Source organism: Rana temporaria, chromosome 1 (genome assembly GCF_905171775.1).
Source record: "Rana temporaria chromosome 1, aRanTem1.1, whole genome shotgun sequence".
Taxonomy (NCBI): Eukaryota; Metazoa; Chordata; class Amphibia; order Anura; family Ranidae; genus Rana; species Rana temporaria.
In genome coordinates this window covers 614,921,058-614,938,504 of record NC_053489.1, presented here as the reverse complement: position 1 = coordinate 614,938,504, position 17,447 = coordinate 614,921,058, and the positions used below count along the sequence as shown (strand labels likewise).

General features: G+C 44.9%; 1 protein-coding gene across 1 annotated transcript in view; it reads right to left on the bottom strand.

Moving 5' to 3' along the window:
- Window positions 1–17,447, bottom strand: part of UVSSA (UV stimulated scaffold protein A) — a 133,507-nt gene that overhangs the window by 17,949 nt on the left and 98,111 nt on the right. The window contains 1 exon segment of the mRNA XM_040335263.1: window positions 13,991–14,102. Coding sequence (XP_040191197.1) covers window positions 13,991–14,102 — 112 coding nt within the window.

Below are 17,447 nucleotides of genomic sequence, written 5' to 3'. Positions count from 1 at the left end.
CACCAAGTTATTGTTATTGAGCTAAAGTGAGGAGAAGCAGTGAGACCGAGTAGAGGCACAATTACCTATTTTCAACCAAGGGGCAAGCTAACTTTTGGGTTACGTTGAGCAAGAAATAGTCCCTCCTGTAATTATAAATTGATTGTTAAGTATATTTGTCATATTTCATAGCTAAAGTCAATTCAAATTTAGTCCTTAAAAACCTGTATGAAATACACACTTACACAACACTGCTGCCAGTCACCGGTACATTCTGCCCAGTCATGAAAAAGTAGTTTTAACAATTTTGCAGACCGTTCCTTCAAGGGTAATCAGCTCAGTAAGATCTTCAGTGCAGCTACTGTATGTCAGCAACACTTAATGATCTAAAGACTCATATCTATACTTCACTGCACATTAAGTGATGAAAACACACAGGCCAAAGTTTAATGGCTGTGGGGCATCATTAGGTTTGGTGGTCTACTTTATCATTTTAATTTATTTAAGCAAGTGTTTTTTGTACTTCATGGACCTATGGCCCAAGAAAATGCACCTGCCAAGTTCTATACAGGTCGTTGAGTCCAAAGTGAAACAAGTTCCCTTTTAGGGGAAGCTATCAAGTACTACAATATCACGTATTCATTTTGCTGGGTCACCTACAGATGCAACTCTGTAAGCCATTTTGTTCTCCACGCACAAGGGCTCCTGCTCATACCGAAACATCAATTCCAAACAGTAGCATTTGAATAATGAATAGGAAAGCAGAGAGAAAAAAACAAACAAAAGGAAACCAAAAATAAAAATAGGAACTAAAAGGGTCACCTTTGTCTTTTTTTTGTATTGGTTTAAGCTGACCATACACTAAATAGATTTTTGAATTACATTTTGTATAAATATTCATACAAACATTTAGCTGGATGACTTGATGAATGTCGTTCAAAAGTACGGTACTTAATTAAATTTCGCTTTTGACATTGACTTTGGTGCAAATATAATTTCCCAAACGAAAACCACATACGCTGTTATAAATTAGATTGTTCAGGAAACATTTTGCAGCCTGCTGCTTCTAATTCTAAACAATGAACATCAATTTGATCCCACTAGCCACACATTATACAATTTTCTTTAGATTTACAGTGCATCCGGAAAGTATTCACATCGCTTCACTTTTTCCATACTTTGTTATGTTACAGCCTTTTCCTCAAAATGTTATGTTCAGCCTTTTCCTCCAAATTCTACAAACAATATCCCGTAATGACAACGTGAAAGAAGATTGTTTGAACTCTCTTGCAATGACCTTGTAGTGGTGATATGCAGGTGGAATGCATGCCGGATCATAGATATGAGCAGAGATGATTTTAACAAACCAGGCGATTTACAGTGGGTGCCACTACACTGCACATGTACAGTAAATGTCAGTTTACTGGCTTATGTTTTTATGGGCTACGTTTTAAATAAATATGCAGACAGCGCTATCCGAAACTCAATGGGGGTATGGAGCCTCCAGTCAAAACAATGCTAAGCCCGGATTAAGGCTAAACAGTTTTTTGATAAGCTTGTAAAGTACATACGATACCAGGCTGGTATGGAAGGGTAATGCAATGGGTAGTGGCGCAGGTTACAGTATAATGATATGCAATGTATAGCTCATTTGATAGTCCTTTGAGCTGGATCAGCTCTGTGTGAGTGTATAGTCTTTGTTGATAGGGCAGCCTTGTGAAGGGAGTTGAAGCCACTCCAAAGATGGAAGAGAAAAAGACAAGCAAGAGGCGCCTGTTGCTTGTCTTTTTCTCTTCTATGGTATGGAAGGGTGAAAGATGGGTTAATGTCCACTGGGTCCTTTGTCAAGGACTTGACAAAATGCACATGAAATGCATCATCACGGCAACAGGCTTCTCCTGAGTTCCATGTTGGTTTGATTGGCAGGTCCATTGTTTCCGGTCCTTCCGCCCTGACTTTGCAGTGACATCACACGGTAACGCTGGTGGTCTCTGGCTTGGCTCCCAGCATTCACACCATTGGTGTGCTGTAGGGAAATGGCGGAGGATCTTCTTTCTTCTACCTGCCAGACTCAGTGGACATTAACGCATCTTCACCCTTCCATACCAGCCTGGTATCGTATGTACGTCACAAGTTTATCAATAAACTGTTTAGCCTTTACACTGACTTGGCATTGTTTTGACTGGAGGCTCCATATCCCCACTGAGTTTCGGATAGCGCTGTCTGCGTCTCTCCTACCCCATTCACCCACTCCATGTGGTTTTATGATGGCTGCATCAGATAGGCTCTGGGGCAGTGGACAGTGGGTTTCCCCATAGAGTCAGCAACTGGAACATTGTGTGTGTTTGTCCTGCTGGGAAAACTGGATGCTTGCTGAGTCAATATGATGGAAATTTGTAAAATCTGTGAGGGTCCTGGTGGGCAAAAGTTATCTGGGTATCCTTGCAGGTGAAAATGGATGGATGCTGAGCTCATGTCAATATAAAGGAATTCCATATAAGGTGTGAGGGACCTTGTGGCCCAAAGTTCTCTGGTGAGTGACCCCCTTACTATAGGTAGTGTGCACATTTGTAAAAAAGGAACACTTATAAGTAAGAGCATGGTTCACATATAAACATGTGGTGACATAAAGAAATTGCAAAAAGAGGGGGCGTGGCCGGACGAGGATGGCGATGGACGCTTTATGGACTAGCTCCGTCTAGCCGTTTACAATCTGGAGCCATCGGTAGCCGGTATTACCGATTTGATTCCTAAAACACCCCATCCTGTATCAGGGAATATACCTGATCGACAAAATACCTTTATTGTGGTGTTTTGGTGCGAATTCATCCGTTGCTGTGAACCGGGGCCTCCTCTACATTCTGTGGCGTCATCGCCATTTTGAGGCCTACGGATTCTCGGACATCCCCGGACTCGAGTACGGATCGCGGAGCCGATTAAGCGGCGTTCACTCCTCTGTCATGCCAGGATACACCGCTCTAGTACGGGAATCCAGTACGGGCATCGGCTCGAGGATCGAGGGCAGAACTTGCCACTTTTGTTAGAGTCCCTCCGGCGCCATTTTGAGGCCTAGGAAGCATCGATCACCGCCAGAATCGGGTGCGGATTGAGGTATCTTTTGCTCAGAGTCTAGTCCTTCATCCATCCAGGGGACAGCGCTCTAAGTGGGGAGGCCGGTGCGGGCATACGCCCGAGGATTGTAGGCAGCCTTAGCTCCTCTTAATGCAATCCGGTATGCGCCATTTTTGAGGCCTGCGGGGCATCGTTTTATGAACTGTGGTACCTCAGCTGAGGGACATTCAGGGTCAGAAATGTTTTTCTATGGCTGTTGTTAATACAACCTTGGTGGATGACATAGGACCCCATCCCTGACTACCACTCTCAATGTACTGACAGGAAACTGTACTCTGGATTATAAAACCTGTAGCAACCATATTATTAATCCGTGTACACTCAGGCTACAGTGAGAGTCAGCTACTATAATTCTCCTAAGGCCCTCTGACAATGATGGTTTTTCACCTCATACTTTGTTACAATACCCCAAAAATTGCATTTCTGAATTGGTGATGCGTTCATAGGCGCTGCTGAGATGGAGGATTAGTAGAAGGAGGTGTACCTCATCACTGACCACTGTCATAGGATGATATCATAAAAACTTTCATGATGTGAAGATAATAGCCTGATGTATATAGGAACTGAACATCACCATATTGACATTCTGTAGGAGTTATTGGCACATGCCTGTTAAATCCTATAAGAATAAAAAAAAAAAAGGGCAAAGGAAATAATAAGCCAGCTGCTGTGACAAAGGAGCTTCTCAAAATGGCCACAGTACCTCAAACATATGCACAATGTGCTGCTAATGTATCTCCATCACATATGGATTCTGTGTCCCCTGTATTGCACCACACTTTACCTCAGGAACTGGATCCTGTGCAATCTAATCAACTGACGTCTGTGTTGGTTCCCTCATGTGATCCAGCTCGTAAGGCCATAGACAGTAAACAGGCTCTTGATGTCACCTTTAATGTGTCTGAACTGTTTGCTAGAATATCTGAAATGCTGGACAGAGGCTTAGCACAAAATGCTGAGAGGATAACTAGAGAAATTAGAGCTGACTTTCAAAGCCTGGGTTCAAGAATTGAAACCATTGAACATGATTTGGATGTTAATATTGCTAGAACAGCTCAGAATGCCGATCACTTACAACACATGCAGGAACAACTAGACATAGCGCAGGCTAGGATCGATGAACTTGAGAATAGATCTAGAAGGGGTAATTTTAGGATCAGAGGCCTGCCGGAATCTATTCTTGATGTTAATTCTGCAGTACAGGACATTATTAAAATTTTAATACCATCTATTTCGGCTCACAAACTGGACCTGGACCGTGCTCATAGGTCTCTAGGACCATTGAGGAAAGATGGCTTGCCAAAAGATATAGTGGTTAAACCACATTTTTACTCTACAAAGGAGGAGATAATGAAAAGCTCTCGCCACTGTGATCTACTGACCTATCAAGGTGTCAATATACAATTTTTTTCTGATATTTCTCCTTACACGATACAAAAAAGGAGATCGATGAAGCCCTTATCGGTCCTCCGGAAGAAAGACATACGATATAAATGGGCATTCCTTTTGCACTAAAGTTTTCTTATAATGGCAGCCACTACGCGGTCCATAACTTTCAGGAAGGTGAACGTCTACTGATGAGTCTAAATATAATCTATGGAACCTGAAATGGACACTACATCGATCCAGCAGGCTCTGCTAAAAGACAAACTCTATAAGCCCGACTTCCTCTACATGGACCAAGGTCAAACACAGGAAGGTTAAAGATGGCTCTATTACCTGACTGGTTAAAATATTTCTTTTTGAATGAGATTTTTTTTTTATTTTTTTTTTTAGCTTATCTCTTATCCAGGGAGAGTTGAATTTTTTCAAAGTCGTTATTCAAATATATCTACGATGGTTTACGGAATGGGATTTGATTTCCCCCCCCCTTTTTTTTTGACACTTAGTGGTATCTCAGTATATATTTATATCTATACGTCCATATATGTGATTTATGCATGTGTGTTTTTGGAGGACGGGAACAACATTTTTAACATTTTTTTTTTTTTTCTCACTCATATTGCAAAAAAATACGAGTACTGTCATTCTGTTTGGTGTTTGAAGAATACCTGAGCTGAACCTTTTATGATTAATTATATTACCTTATGTTTATTTTTAGACAATGATAGTGGGCCAGTGGTAGGTCACTAGGCCTCAACTCACTCCTTAGATTGACGTTTGGTCGTCCTAGGGTGTGATTTCATAGCCCTCTCCATGGGCTATTCTAATGTTATTTTTCGAATGAGGGAGGGAGGACTTCACCTTTCCCTCATTCAGAGCCTTTTTTTGGCTCTCTCTTGTTTTGCTTTATCCTAATGAATTTATGTTTCTCTTCTTTTTCTGATTTTCTCTACCTTTTCTGTTTTTCTTGCCTTTTTAGCCTACCTGCCAAGATATGGTCATATTGAGATAGATGGTTGCTGAGTTATGCGACCCATCCGCTGTCTGTTTGTCATATAATATTGAATCTAGAACCTCCAAACTCCAGAAGGGCATATTGCTTAGATTTATCGCTACCATGAATCATGGCTGGTATAGCTAATTCTCCATCTCCCCTTCGTGTTATTTCTCATAACGCGCAGGGGCTGAATTCTCCGATCAAAAGGAGAAAAGCATTTAATTTCTATAAGTCCATTCAAGTAGATGTAGCGTTTCTACAGAGACTCATTTTCCAAAGCGGTACACCCCCTCGTTTTACATGAAAATTTTCCAACGTTTTATTTATCCAAAGCTGAAAATAAAACCAAGGGAGTAGCTATTGTTCTCCAAACACTGCAATTTTGATTTGTCTAAGGAGTATGTTGATCCAGACGGCAGGTTTGTTTTGATCAAAGGCACCTTGGATGGAAAGTTATATACTTTTATTTCCTACTATGCTCCTAACAGGGGACAGAAAGCTTTTTTTTACCGTATGTTTGAGACTCTCCAACCTTTCATGGAGGGGATCATAATTATGGGTGGTGACTCCAATTTGGCCTTTGATCTGGACTGGATAAGTCTAGACATTAAAGGCCAAATCGACGGGCCTACTAAGGCCAGCACACAAATTGCTCATCTGATTCACCAATCTGGATTGTCGGATATCTGGAGGGAATTGAACCCGACAGTAAAAGATTATACACACTATTCTAGTCCCCATCAATCGTTTTCGCGTATTGATCACATATTACTATCTATTCATCATATCCCTTATGCTCTAAACTCATCTATTATAGATGTCCCTTGGTCGGATCATTGAAGAGGATGAGCTCTAACCAGAAGGTTTCTCATTGGACCTTTAACCAATCACTCTTAAATGACCCCAATATAGTTGTGGAAGTTGAACAGGCCATAAAAGATTATTTTTATGTTAATGATACAGACGGGATCTCACCAGAAACCTTATGGGCAGCCAATAAGGCGACGATAAGAGGTAAACTGATTCAGATTGCAGCCAGACAAAAAAGAATAAAAAAAATGGAGATAGAAAGACTTGAAAGGAATTTACTGATTTGAGTTTACAGCATAAAACAGACCCTGTTGGATTTCCTACTTCTAAATTAGACGCAGCTAGAACTGCTCTAAACCTAGCGCTTACAGTTAAAGCGGATGAAGCTGTTAAATGGTCCGGGACAATTTTATCGAATGAGGGATAGGATTGGTCCGATGCTAGCTAATAAACTTTCACCCAGATTTAGATCAAGGATCATTCCCAAGATTAAACAATGTGATGGTTCTCTTACTCTAAACCCTCAACGGGTAATGAAAGCCTTTCAACATTTTTATTCAAAGCTTTATCATTTCGATGAAAGCTGTGGTTCTAATAGAGTATCTGATTCCTTGACGGTCTGGATCTTCCAAGGCTGTCGGATTACATAGTACAGAAATGGAGGCTCCCATTCTAGTCGAGGAGGTAATAGAGGTTATTAAGGGATTGAAGAACAATAAGGCCCCCGGCCCTGATGGCTTTTCATCTCCTTATTACAAGAAGTTTTCGAGTCTTTTGGCACCCTTTCTCGCAAGGTTTTTTAATGGTTTGTCGGGAGGTAATTCAATAGGCAGTGAACTTAATATGGCATACATATCAGTGATCCCTAAACCTGACAAAGATCCCAGTCTGTTGAGAATTATAGACCGATATCTTTGATTAACAATGACCTAAAAATTTTGACTAAAATAATGGCTAATAGACTTTCGTCCTTCATAGGTCAATATATAAATAATGATCAGGTAGGTTTTATTCCTAATAGACAAGCTCCAGACCAGATCAGGAGGGCGGTGGACTTAATTTCAATTTTACAATCTGGTTGGATTGGAAACAATAGACAGGGAGGCATGCTGTTGTCAATAGACCTCCAGAAGGCCTTTGATTCGGTGTCCTGGCCATATATGTTTCGGTCTTAAGGCGATGGGGATTTGGTCCTAGAATTTTAGGTCTTTTAACTGCCTTTACTCTTCACCTGAGGCTAAGATCCGACTGCAGGGAATATATTCAGAGACTATCAAAATTGAAAGGGGAACTCGTCAGGGATGTCCTTTGTCTCCCCTGTTATTCGCTGTCGTTATAGAGTCTTTAGCAGTAGCAATCAGGAACAACCCGAATATCAGGGGGGTTGAATGTGCCCGGAAGGAACACAAATGCGCTTTATTTCGCGGATGATCTTTTGTTATTCATTACCTCCCCAATTTCTTCTTTACCTGCTATATATTCTCTGTTGGATGAATTTTCTGAAGTTTCAGGCCTTAGAGTCAATATTACTAAATCCAGGGCCCTTAATGTGTCTCTCTCTGGATCTATGGTTTCCCTCATTCGGAAAAATTATACTTTTTTCTGGAATACAACGTCCATTAAATATTTAGGTATTAATCTGACCTCGAAATTCGAAGATCTTTATCAAGCCAATTACCCTCCCATGTATAAAAAACTTGAATCTGACCTGGATGAGTGGAGCTCTCATAACATAGGTTGGATGGGAAGGATAAGTTCCATTAAAATGACTCTTTTACCTAGGATTTTATACCTATTCCGTTCACTCCCAATACCAATAAAGACAAACCATTTGAAAACCTTTCAGAGTAAACTTACCAAATTTGTTTGGAATAAGAAGCACCCACGAATCTCTTCACGCTCTCTTTTTAATCTACCTGAACAGGGTGGTTTTGGCCTTCCGAACTTATTGTGGCATTACAAGGCTGCTAGATTGGCTCAACTTTCGGATGTTTACATCCAGGGTGATCGACCTGGTTGGGTATGTTTGGAGGAGCGGGCTGCGGGCGCAGCACCGCCTTATCCTGATGGATGACCAAGTGGGGGGCCTTGCAAGACAAGGCCGCCAGTTCAGACACCCGTCTGATAGAGGTAATCGCTACCAGAAAGACCACCTTCTGCGACAGAGTCAGCAAAGGGATCTCCCGAATGTTCTCAAAGGGGGCATGCTGAAGCGCCGAGAGGACCAAATTCAAGTCCCATGAAGGCAGTGGAGGGCGCACCGGAGGGGCCACATGGCGGACCCCCTGCACAAACGTGCGAATCAAGGAGTGCGCCGCCAAGGGACGCTGAAAGTAAACAGCCAGAGCAGAAATCTGACTCTTGATCGTGCTCAAGGCAAGAGCCTGGTCCACTCCCCGCTGCAGGAACAGCAGGATACGGGACACCACGTAAGTACGGGGGTGCCACTTCATCTCCTCACACATAGAGATGTATGCTTTCCATGTACGATGGTAAATTTTCCGAGAAGTGGACTTCCGTGCACGCAGCATGGTAGAGATCACCGGGCCCGACAGGCCCCCGGTCCTTCAGCACCTGGCTCACAACAGCCACGCCGTTAAAGCCAGTGACCGTAAAGCAGGATGGAAGATCGGACCCTGAGACAGGGGATCTTCCCTCAGGGGTAGACGCCAGGGGACATCTGCCACCAGACGTACAAGGTCTGCGTACCAACAGCGACGTGGCCAGTCTGGGGCGACCAGGATTGTTGGAATCTCTTCGGCATCCACCCTGCGCAGCAGGCGAGGGAGGAGCCTTAGAGGAGGGAAGGCGTAAATCAGGTGATAATGACCCCAGGAAGCCACCAACGCGTCCGCCCACGGGTCTTTTGACCTGGCCACGAACCGTGGCACCTTCCGATTGAGACGGGACGCCAGAAGGTCCACGTCTGGAGTGCCCCATTTTAGGCACAGGTTCTGAAACACCTCCGGGTGGAGAGACCACTCCCCCGGATCCAGAGTCGTGCGACTTAGGAAGTCGGCTTGCCAATTCTGAACCCTCGGAATGTATACGGCCGACAGGATCCTGACCAGTCGGCCCCGTAGATCCAGGAACAACCTGGCAAGGCAAATCTTGAATGCTCGGAGCTCCAGAACGTTGATCAGTAGGCAGGACTCCACCTGAGTCCAGTGCCCCTGGGCTGACTGGGTGTCCCAAGCGCCCCTCCCCAACCGGAGAGGCTGGCATCCGTCGTGACCACTGTCCAGTGGCCGGCAGAAAAAAAACGACTTCCCGGCCCGAAGCACCGGAAACGCCAGCCACCACACCAGGTTAGACATGATCAGAGGACACAAATGAATCTGGTAATCCAGAGATGACGGAAGCCAGTCCCATCGTGACAGCAATTCCCTCCAAAGTACTATGGCGTGGAATTGGACATACGGAACCACCTCGAAAGAGGCCACCAACAGACCCAGAACATTCCAGCAGAACCGCAGAGATGACCGATTCTGGGTCGGCAACTGCTGCACAGCAGATAGAGTCTGAATTTTTTCCCGTTAGGAGAAAAACACTCCAGAATCCAGGACTAGTCGCAGGTATTCCAGTCCCCGAGACGTAATCAACCCTGATTTCAGGACAATCCAGAAACCAGCCGAACATTCGGAGAGCCTGACACGTGATAGACACGGCTCCACCAATGAAGAGCTCGAAGAAGCTCGTAAGAGAATGTCGTCCCGACATCCCATGATAACAAACCCCCGCTGCCACAGCCGGGCCAGTATCGGGACGATCACCTTGGCGAAAACCCACCGAATGGGAAGGACACCAATTAAAAATGGTCCCCCCTGACAGCAAAGCACAGAATCTCTGGTGCTTTGAGGATACGCGAACATGTAGGTACACGTTGAGAAAGTGGGTAACCGCTCAAAGAAAACCAGGTGATCTATTTCCTGTGATCCAAGTCTAGGGTGCAGGCAGTGCAATCAAAATGCAGGTTGGGATGAAAGAAAAGAAGCTGGGATAGCCGCACTCCAAAAAAACTCCTTCTTTAATTAAAAATCACAAAACGCATGCCACAGCAAAAAACAGCACAACAAAAGAAAAGGTACACATTTATGACATACAAGGATGCCAGAATGTAGTGCCGCCATTACCAAGCGAATTGACACCACCTGAAAGTTTGCACCTTGACAAAACAAACGAGGGACTTGAGGCCCAGGAACGACCGGGTCCCATCCTCCGTGGTGACACAAACAGAATGGAGTAAAACCCCTGAGACCGTTCCAACGAGGGAACTGGCACAATCACTCCCCTGACCAGAAGATCCTGGACAGCTCCTGACAGAGCCAACCGGCGAACCGGGGGAGGCCGGAGGGAAAAAAAAAACATTTTGGCAGACAAGAGAGAAACTCAATCTTGTACCCCAAGGAAACCACTTCCCCAACGGTTGGAGAGGAGAGACCTCCACCGAGCCACGAATGTGCAAATCCAGTCTCCCACCCGAGACACGGGCGGGAGCAGACCCACAGGCGGAAGCAGGTATGTCCGCAGACTTGTTAGGCATTCGGCACCAGGTGCGCTGTTACCCCGCGGCGGGGATTTAAGCACCATGTAGACCTACCCCCACCGCACAGGGCAGGCGAAGAAAAAAATAAATAAAAAAACGCTCAGAGGTAGTCAAGGAGGGTCCTTGCGTAGGGCAAGGTCCCAAGCCCTTCCCAGACTGTGGGAACAGCATGCGCTTACCACCCGTGGCATCCACAATGATGCCACCCAGGGAAGTCCCAAAAAGGACCGTTCACCCACAAAGGCCATCACCAAGGCCTCCTTAGAGGACTAGTCCGCAGACCAGCTCTTCAGCCACACAAGGCGGCGCAGAACCCTGCATAGACGGAAGCCCCGGAACGTATCCATGGCCGCCTCGCAGAGAAAACTCTGACCCTGAACTATCGCTCAGCCAGGTCCCAAGAGGACTCGGAAGCGTCCCCTTCTTCCAGCTCCTGCAGCAGGAGCTTTGCCCTGACAGTCGGGGCCTGCCCGGCCAGAGCCGGCCTCACCGCCGAACCCACCACCGTGAATAGGGAGCGGGCCACGGCCTCCACTCTCCTATCAGCGGGATACTGAAATGCAGGAGCCCCTTCCACAGGCAACGTGGTGGCCCTGCACAGTCTGGACATAGGGGGTCCACTGGCGGAGGAGAGACCTACTTTTTATTTATTTTTTAAAAAGGGGGTAACGGATTGCAAAGTTTTTCGACAAACTTTTTGCGGTGCATCCCATTCCTTGTATAACATATTGTCCAAAAAGGAACACAAGGAATCCTTCAGCAGTGCGTGGCGGTCTGCGGAACAAAAAAGGTACTGACACGGTGGTGTCTCCGCCACATCCTCAATTTTTAGAGTCTCACGCACCACAGAAAAAAACAAGAGCTCCAACAATTTTTTGCTGACACTGCAGCAGACATCCTCACTATCCATGTGGGTCAAGTCCGCAGCCTCTGACAAACCAGAACCAAATTCCATGTCAGAGACATCCCCAGAAGCAGGCTCAGGGGGGGGGCACTTTTTTACCCCCCATCCGGGCACTAGCTGCTTCAAACCTGGCAAGAAAACCCAGGATAGCCACATAAACAGATGTGGCAGGGGAAGGGACGCTAAGGGTTAACTCAGGCCTAGTGGAGAGGGAGACCTGGCTCAGGTTCCACAGTGCCAGCGCTGAGACACCCCCCCTGCAAGGCAGGACAAAAAAATCTTCACTGGTCACCTCCCTGCAGCTAAAGGAGAACATGGGGGCCTCTGGTACTCACCCCTCCACCCGTTGCAGCGTGGTCCGAGAAGGACAGGGTGTGCTGAGAGCCGTGCAGCGCTGTGTCTGCTTTCTGAGACACATCGGAGGTGATTGCAGCGCCAACAGCCGCCACACGAGGCAGACAAAAATATGAAGATGGTCGCCGAATGCTGAAAAAACAGCATAGGACTACAAGAAAATGGCCACCGGGCTATATAAGGCTAGGCTCTGGCAAAATGGCCGCCAATGACGCAGATTTAAAAAGACAGTGACTTTTTTTTTTTTTCAGCAACTGTCAACAGAAACACCTCACAGCACACTGCAAAGGCCCAGAAGTGAACACCACAGCCCCCTGCAGTGACACACACACAGCCCCTGCTACACCCGGCCCAGTGACATGAGCCCCAGAAAAAAAAAAACCCTCACAGCCGTCACCCAAAAAGGGAAGGAGGGAGAGGAATAAGGAAGAGAGGAAAGCAGGGAAAAAACCCTCAGTCGAACTCCCAAGGGAAACATTCCAGCCAGACCACTTACCTGAGTAAGGGGCCACTACTTACATGTCCTGCGACTACCCGGCTGGAGGTATCCCAGACAGAACCAACGTCCGTGAACGGCATGGCTGTCGGCCAGACACACTGTGACAAGGCCATAAAAGACCGGTCATATGTGTGCCCTAGAACCGAAGTTCCCCGGCCGCCCCTGGAGCAACGGGGCCTGTCGTGGACGTCCCAAAGCTGAGCTGAGGGCCGGCACACGCTCGAAGGCCGAACATGGGGGGACTACAAGGGTCGAGGACCCAGCCTGTCACCCAGTCGGCTGTTGATAGAAGAATCGCAGGATTCAAAAATGCAGGAACAAGATAATAAAAAGCGAGAAAAATCGCAAGAGTCCAGGACTCCAGAGAGAGCCTGACTCTCCTGTCGTTAGGCAGAAAACAAACTGAGGCTGCTAGAGCAGGGTGTGGGTTATGCCTGGGGGAGCCACGCTCCCTGGGAGGAGCGGCATTAAGGAAAGGTTTTAACACCTTAAGTGCTGTAGAATTCTGCCTAAATCTCCTGGTAGGAAGAAGCATAACCCTAAGGTCAATGAAGGCTGTGTCCGTCTATGAACGAAAGAGAAATCCAAATGCTGGTTGTACCCAAGTCGATTGATGGATTGACTTGGGTACAATCAGCCAGCCCCATAGATGGTTTGAATCTTAGCCAGTCCCTGCTGAACCAGCCGAGATGCAAAACCATCTATGACTGGCTTAAAGCGGTGGTTCACCCTGCAGAACAACATTTTAGCATACAATTCGGCATTGTAGCGCGAGCTACAGTATGCCGGTCTTCATTTTTTTATCGCCGTACTCACAGTGTAATCGTACATAGTAGATTCTGACTGCCCGCGGGGAATGGGCGTTCCTTTCAAGAGGGAGGGTGATTGACGGCCGGCTCTGGCATGTCACGCTCCCCGAAGACAGCCGGAGTAGGTCTCGGCTCTTCACGGCGCCTGCGCACAGACTATGCGCAGGCGCCGTGAAGAGCCAAGCCTATTTCGGCTATTTCCGGAGAAGCGTGACGCGCCGGAGCCGGCCGTCAATCACCTTCCGTCTGGATTGGAACGCCCATTCCCCGTGGGCAGTCGGAATCTACTATGTACGATTACACTGTGAGTACGGCGATAAAAAAATTAAGACCGGCATACTGTAGCTCGCGCTACAATGCTGAATTTTAGGCTAGAAGAAAAAAAAAAAAAAATTTATTTTATAGGGTGAACCCCCGTGGACTGAGCAGTCAAATTTAAGACATCATACACAAATTCTGTAACAGGAATTGCCGATGGTCAGTGCAATGTCTATCTGACTGCATATCATCTATTTCTGTGACTTGAACTGGACTTTAAGATTCATGCATCAAGAAATGATCATGTATAAACCAATACCTTGTTCCTTGGCTTGCTGCTCAAATTTTTCCTTGACTTCTCGCTCACGATCCTCAGGATTGATTGGCACTCCAATTTCATCTCGTGGAATTATCTTACCATGGAAAGGACACTTGAAGGAAAAAAAAACGAAATAAAAATAAATACAGGAAAACTAAATCAATGCTATAAATTGACATCCAATTTCTAAACTGATAAGCAAAATCTATTGTCTCTACAACTTTCCAGATTGAAAGCAGAAGTTACAGACGTGCATCATCCCATAACTAGGTAGTATGTTTAGCTGGAACAACTTTTCCAAGGTAATGTCACTAGATTTGCTAATAGAGCTTATTTGTGAGTTTTTCAATGTATGCACTGAACAATTAGTCCACCCAGAACTAATATTTCAGGGCTGTCTAGATCCTGAAATATTAAACCACAACACTGTTTTTAAATCTCTCATAGTCTTTGGTAAGAAGATCGTTGTGTTCCAGTTCCTGAGGGAAGCTCACCTTCAATTTAAAATGTCATGTTTTCGATAAAGTCACAAGATGTGTAGGAAATCCCTTATAGACTACAGGGTGGGTAATCACAGAACCAGACACTATGGAAGGGACATTTCTCAAAAAGGTGTCCCCAAGGCTGGCCATAGATGGCCAGTGAGCGGGCTGATCGAAAAAGCGAGTTTGATGGAGGAATCCTCCCAGCTATGCTCTTATCTTCTGGCGGTGGGACTCCTCTTGTTCTAAAGTTCCATCCCAGAATAAAAATGCTGCTCCTATATAGACACAGTATGGTGAGTCGCATCCCTCTCGGACAGAAAGTGTGCCACTGGATCACCAAATTAAATAAAAAAAAAATGAAAAAACATCTGAAAAAAACATCACATACTGTATAAGGACTGGTAAACTGAAAGGTTTTTGTTCTTCAGTTTAGATACACTTCAACCCCTTTGTGCCTAATGATAAAAAAAAATACCTGAACTAAATTTTGCAAATTTGACATTTGTTAGTAAAACCGTGTATATCACCACAACTACTTATCTTTGTGTTTCATGACAAATTGGGCTTTCATTTGGTAGTAAATGGTAATGGATAGCTCCTGATTTTTTTTCATTATCAAAGAAAAACTAGCCCAAAATAGAGAAAAAAATGTTTTAATTTTTTTTAAACTTAGCTGTATATTTCTTGCTACTACCATAATCTACCACCAAAGAACAACCCAAAATAAAATTATCCTGCTCCCGACAATTGCAGTGATACCACATATTTGTATGATAGCTGACCAGAAACAATAGTGCACATTTTTCTTTATTTTTATTTGAAACACACTGAAATCCCCTGGCCAAATTCAAATTCGGCGGGTAGGGGGCGTGTAATATTTAAATCAGGCGAGTCCCCGCACCGAACGAACTGCGCATGCGCAGTCCGCAAAATTTCCCAGTATGCATCGCAAGGACGTCATTGGTTTCGACGTTAATGTAAATTATGTCCGGCCGTATTCGCGAACGACTTACGCAAACAACGTAAAAATTTCAAAACTCGGTGCGGGAACGACGGCCACACTTAACATAGGATACGCCGCACTTACCCCTCATATAGCAGGGGTAACTTTACGCCGGAAAAAGCAGAACGCAAACGACGTAAAAAAAAAGGCGTAACTCCTCATTTGCATATTCAACGCGGAAAAGATATGGAAGTGCCACCTAGCGGCCGGCCTGGAATTGCAGCCTAAGATCCAACGGTGTAACACAGTCACACCTGTCGGATCTTAGGGATATTCTCTGAATCAGTCGCAAAGATACGACCGGCCGGCCTTGGAGATACAACGCCGATATTAGTTTAACAAATGATTTTTAAAAGAAAAATAAATCCTGCCCGAAATATATTGACCTTGACCCAAACACTAACCCTAGCACTGACCTAGATCAAACATTGAACCAGCAATTTGTTTCTCTATTATTACAATTTTTTTGTTGTTTGTTTATTTCTTTCTCTCTGCTTTATTAAGAGAGAAAGAACACACAGGGTGGGCTGCACAGTAGCCAATCAGAGGCTATCACAGTGATCCCGTGACCCGGAACTGGAAGTTACGGTTCCCAATTGTTAATACGGGACCCAAGGCTCTCAGTGAGAAGGGCTGGTACACTCCCAGCACAAAAACAGATTTGCATATATGTGGCCCCACAGGAAAAAGTCCTGCTCATTGAAAAAAAAAAAATTACATATTATCTAATGCCGCGTACAGACGGTCGTTTTATGCGATGTAAAAAAACGACGTTTTTAAAAACGTCAATTTAATTGACCGTGTGTGGGAGAAAACGTTGTTTTATGTCTTCTGAAAAACGACCAAAAAAAAATTGAAGCATGCTTCAATTTTATGTGTCGTTTTTCAAAACGTCGTTTTTTTACTTCACAGAAATTGACCGTGCGTAGCAAAAAACGACGTTTAAAACGACGTTTTTACACCCGCGCATGCCCAGAAGCTAGTTATGAAGCAAGCTTCAATGGAAAAAAGTGGTGAAACGTAACCTCGCTTTGCTAGAGCATTGTGAAAAAACGATGGTGTGTAGGCAACTTCGTCTTTGAAAATGATGTTTCAAAAACGTCGTTTTATTTCATGATTTAAAACGTCGTTTTTTTTTCATCACAAAAAACGACCGTCTGTACGCGGCATTACTCGCACTAGTAGAGGCTGTATTCTGAGGAAAACATCGCTCTACTGTAATCAGTCTAAGGGCTCGATCACACTATTTGCTGTGACTTTTTCCCCCGCATTGGACAAACACAGATCACCACAACACTGGTGTGATGTGAGGTGGGTAAAAATGCAGCATGTTTGCACAGCAGCTCACTGCGTGGTAGGCGGGTGTGCTTAGCTGAACAAAGCTTAGTTGAAGAAATTAAAGAAAAAAAAAAAATGTTTAACCACTTGCTGACTCCTGTAGCTTTACGGCTACAATGTGACTCAGCTGCGCACGTTCACGTAAACATACATGATTTGCATTTCTGGGTATGGGGCACGCACGAGTCGCTACCCCAGCGGTGCTGTTTTTCACTACAGCACAAGCCAATCAGCCAAGTATTGGCTGATTGGCTTGTGCTGTATTAGTGTCACTGTGATGTCACTGGCACTTAGTCAGTTCCTCCCCAGTGTCAGTTAGTGTAAGGGTTGTGTGGATTAGAGATTTTTTCCCGCTAGGATTTGCCGGAATAAAGATAAAATATATTGTCTCGCTAGGTTGGCCGGACTTAGTATAAGATATATTGTCCCGCTTGGATGGCCGGACTAGAGTAAGGAGTGAGAGCGCTATTGTTGTCTCCCACAATAATGTCAGATTTTCTGCTGCACACATTCCTATTATAAGTCGCTGATCATCGCCATTAGTAGTATTTAAAAAAAATAATAAAAAAAAAAAAAAATCACAATATATACATATACCATAGTTTGTAGATGTTATAACTTACACACAAAC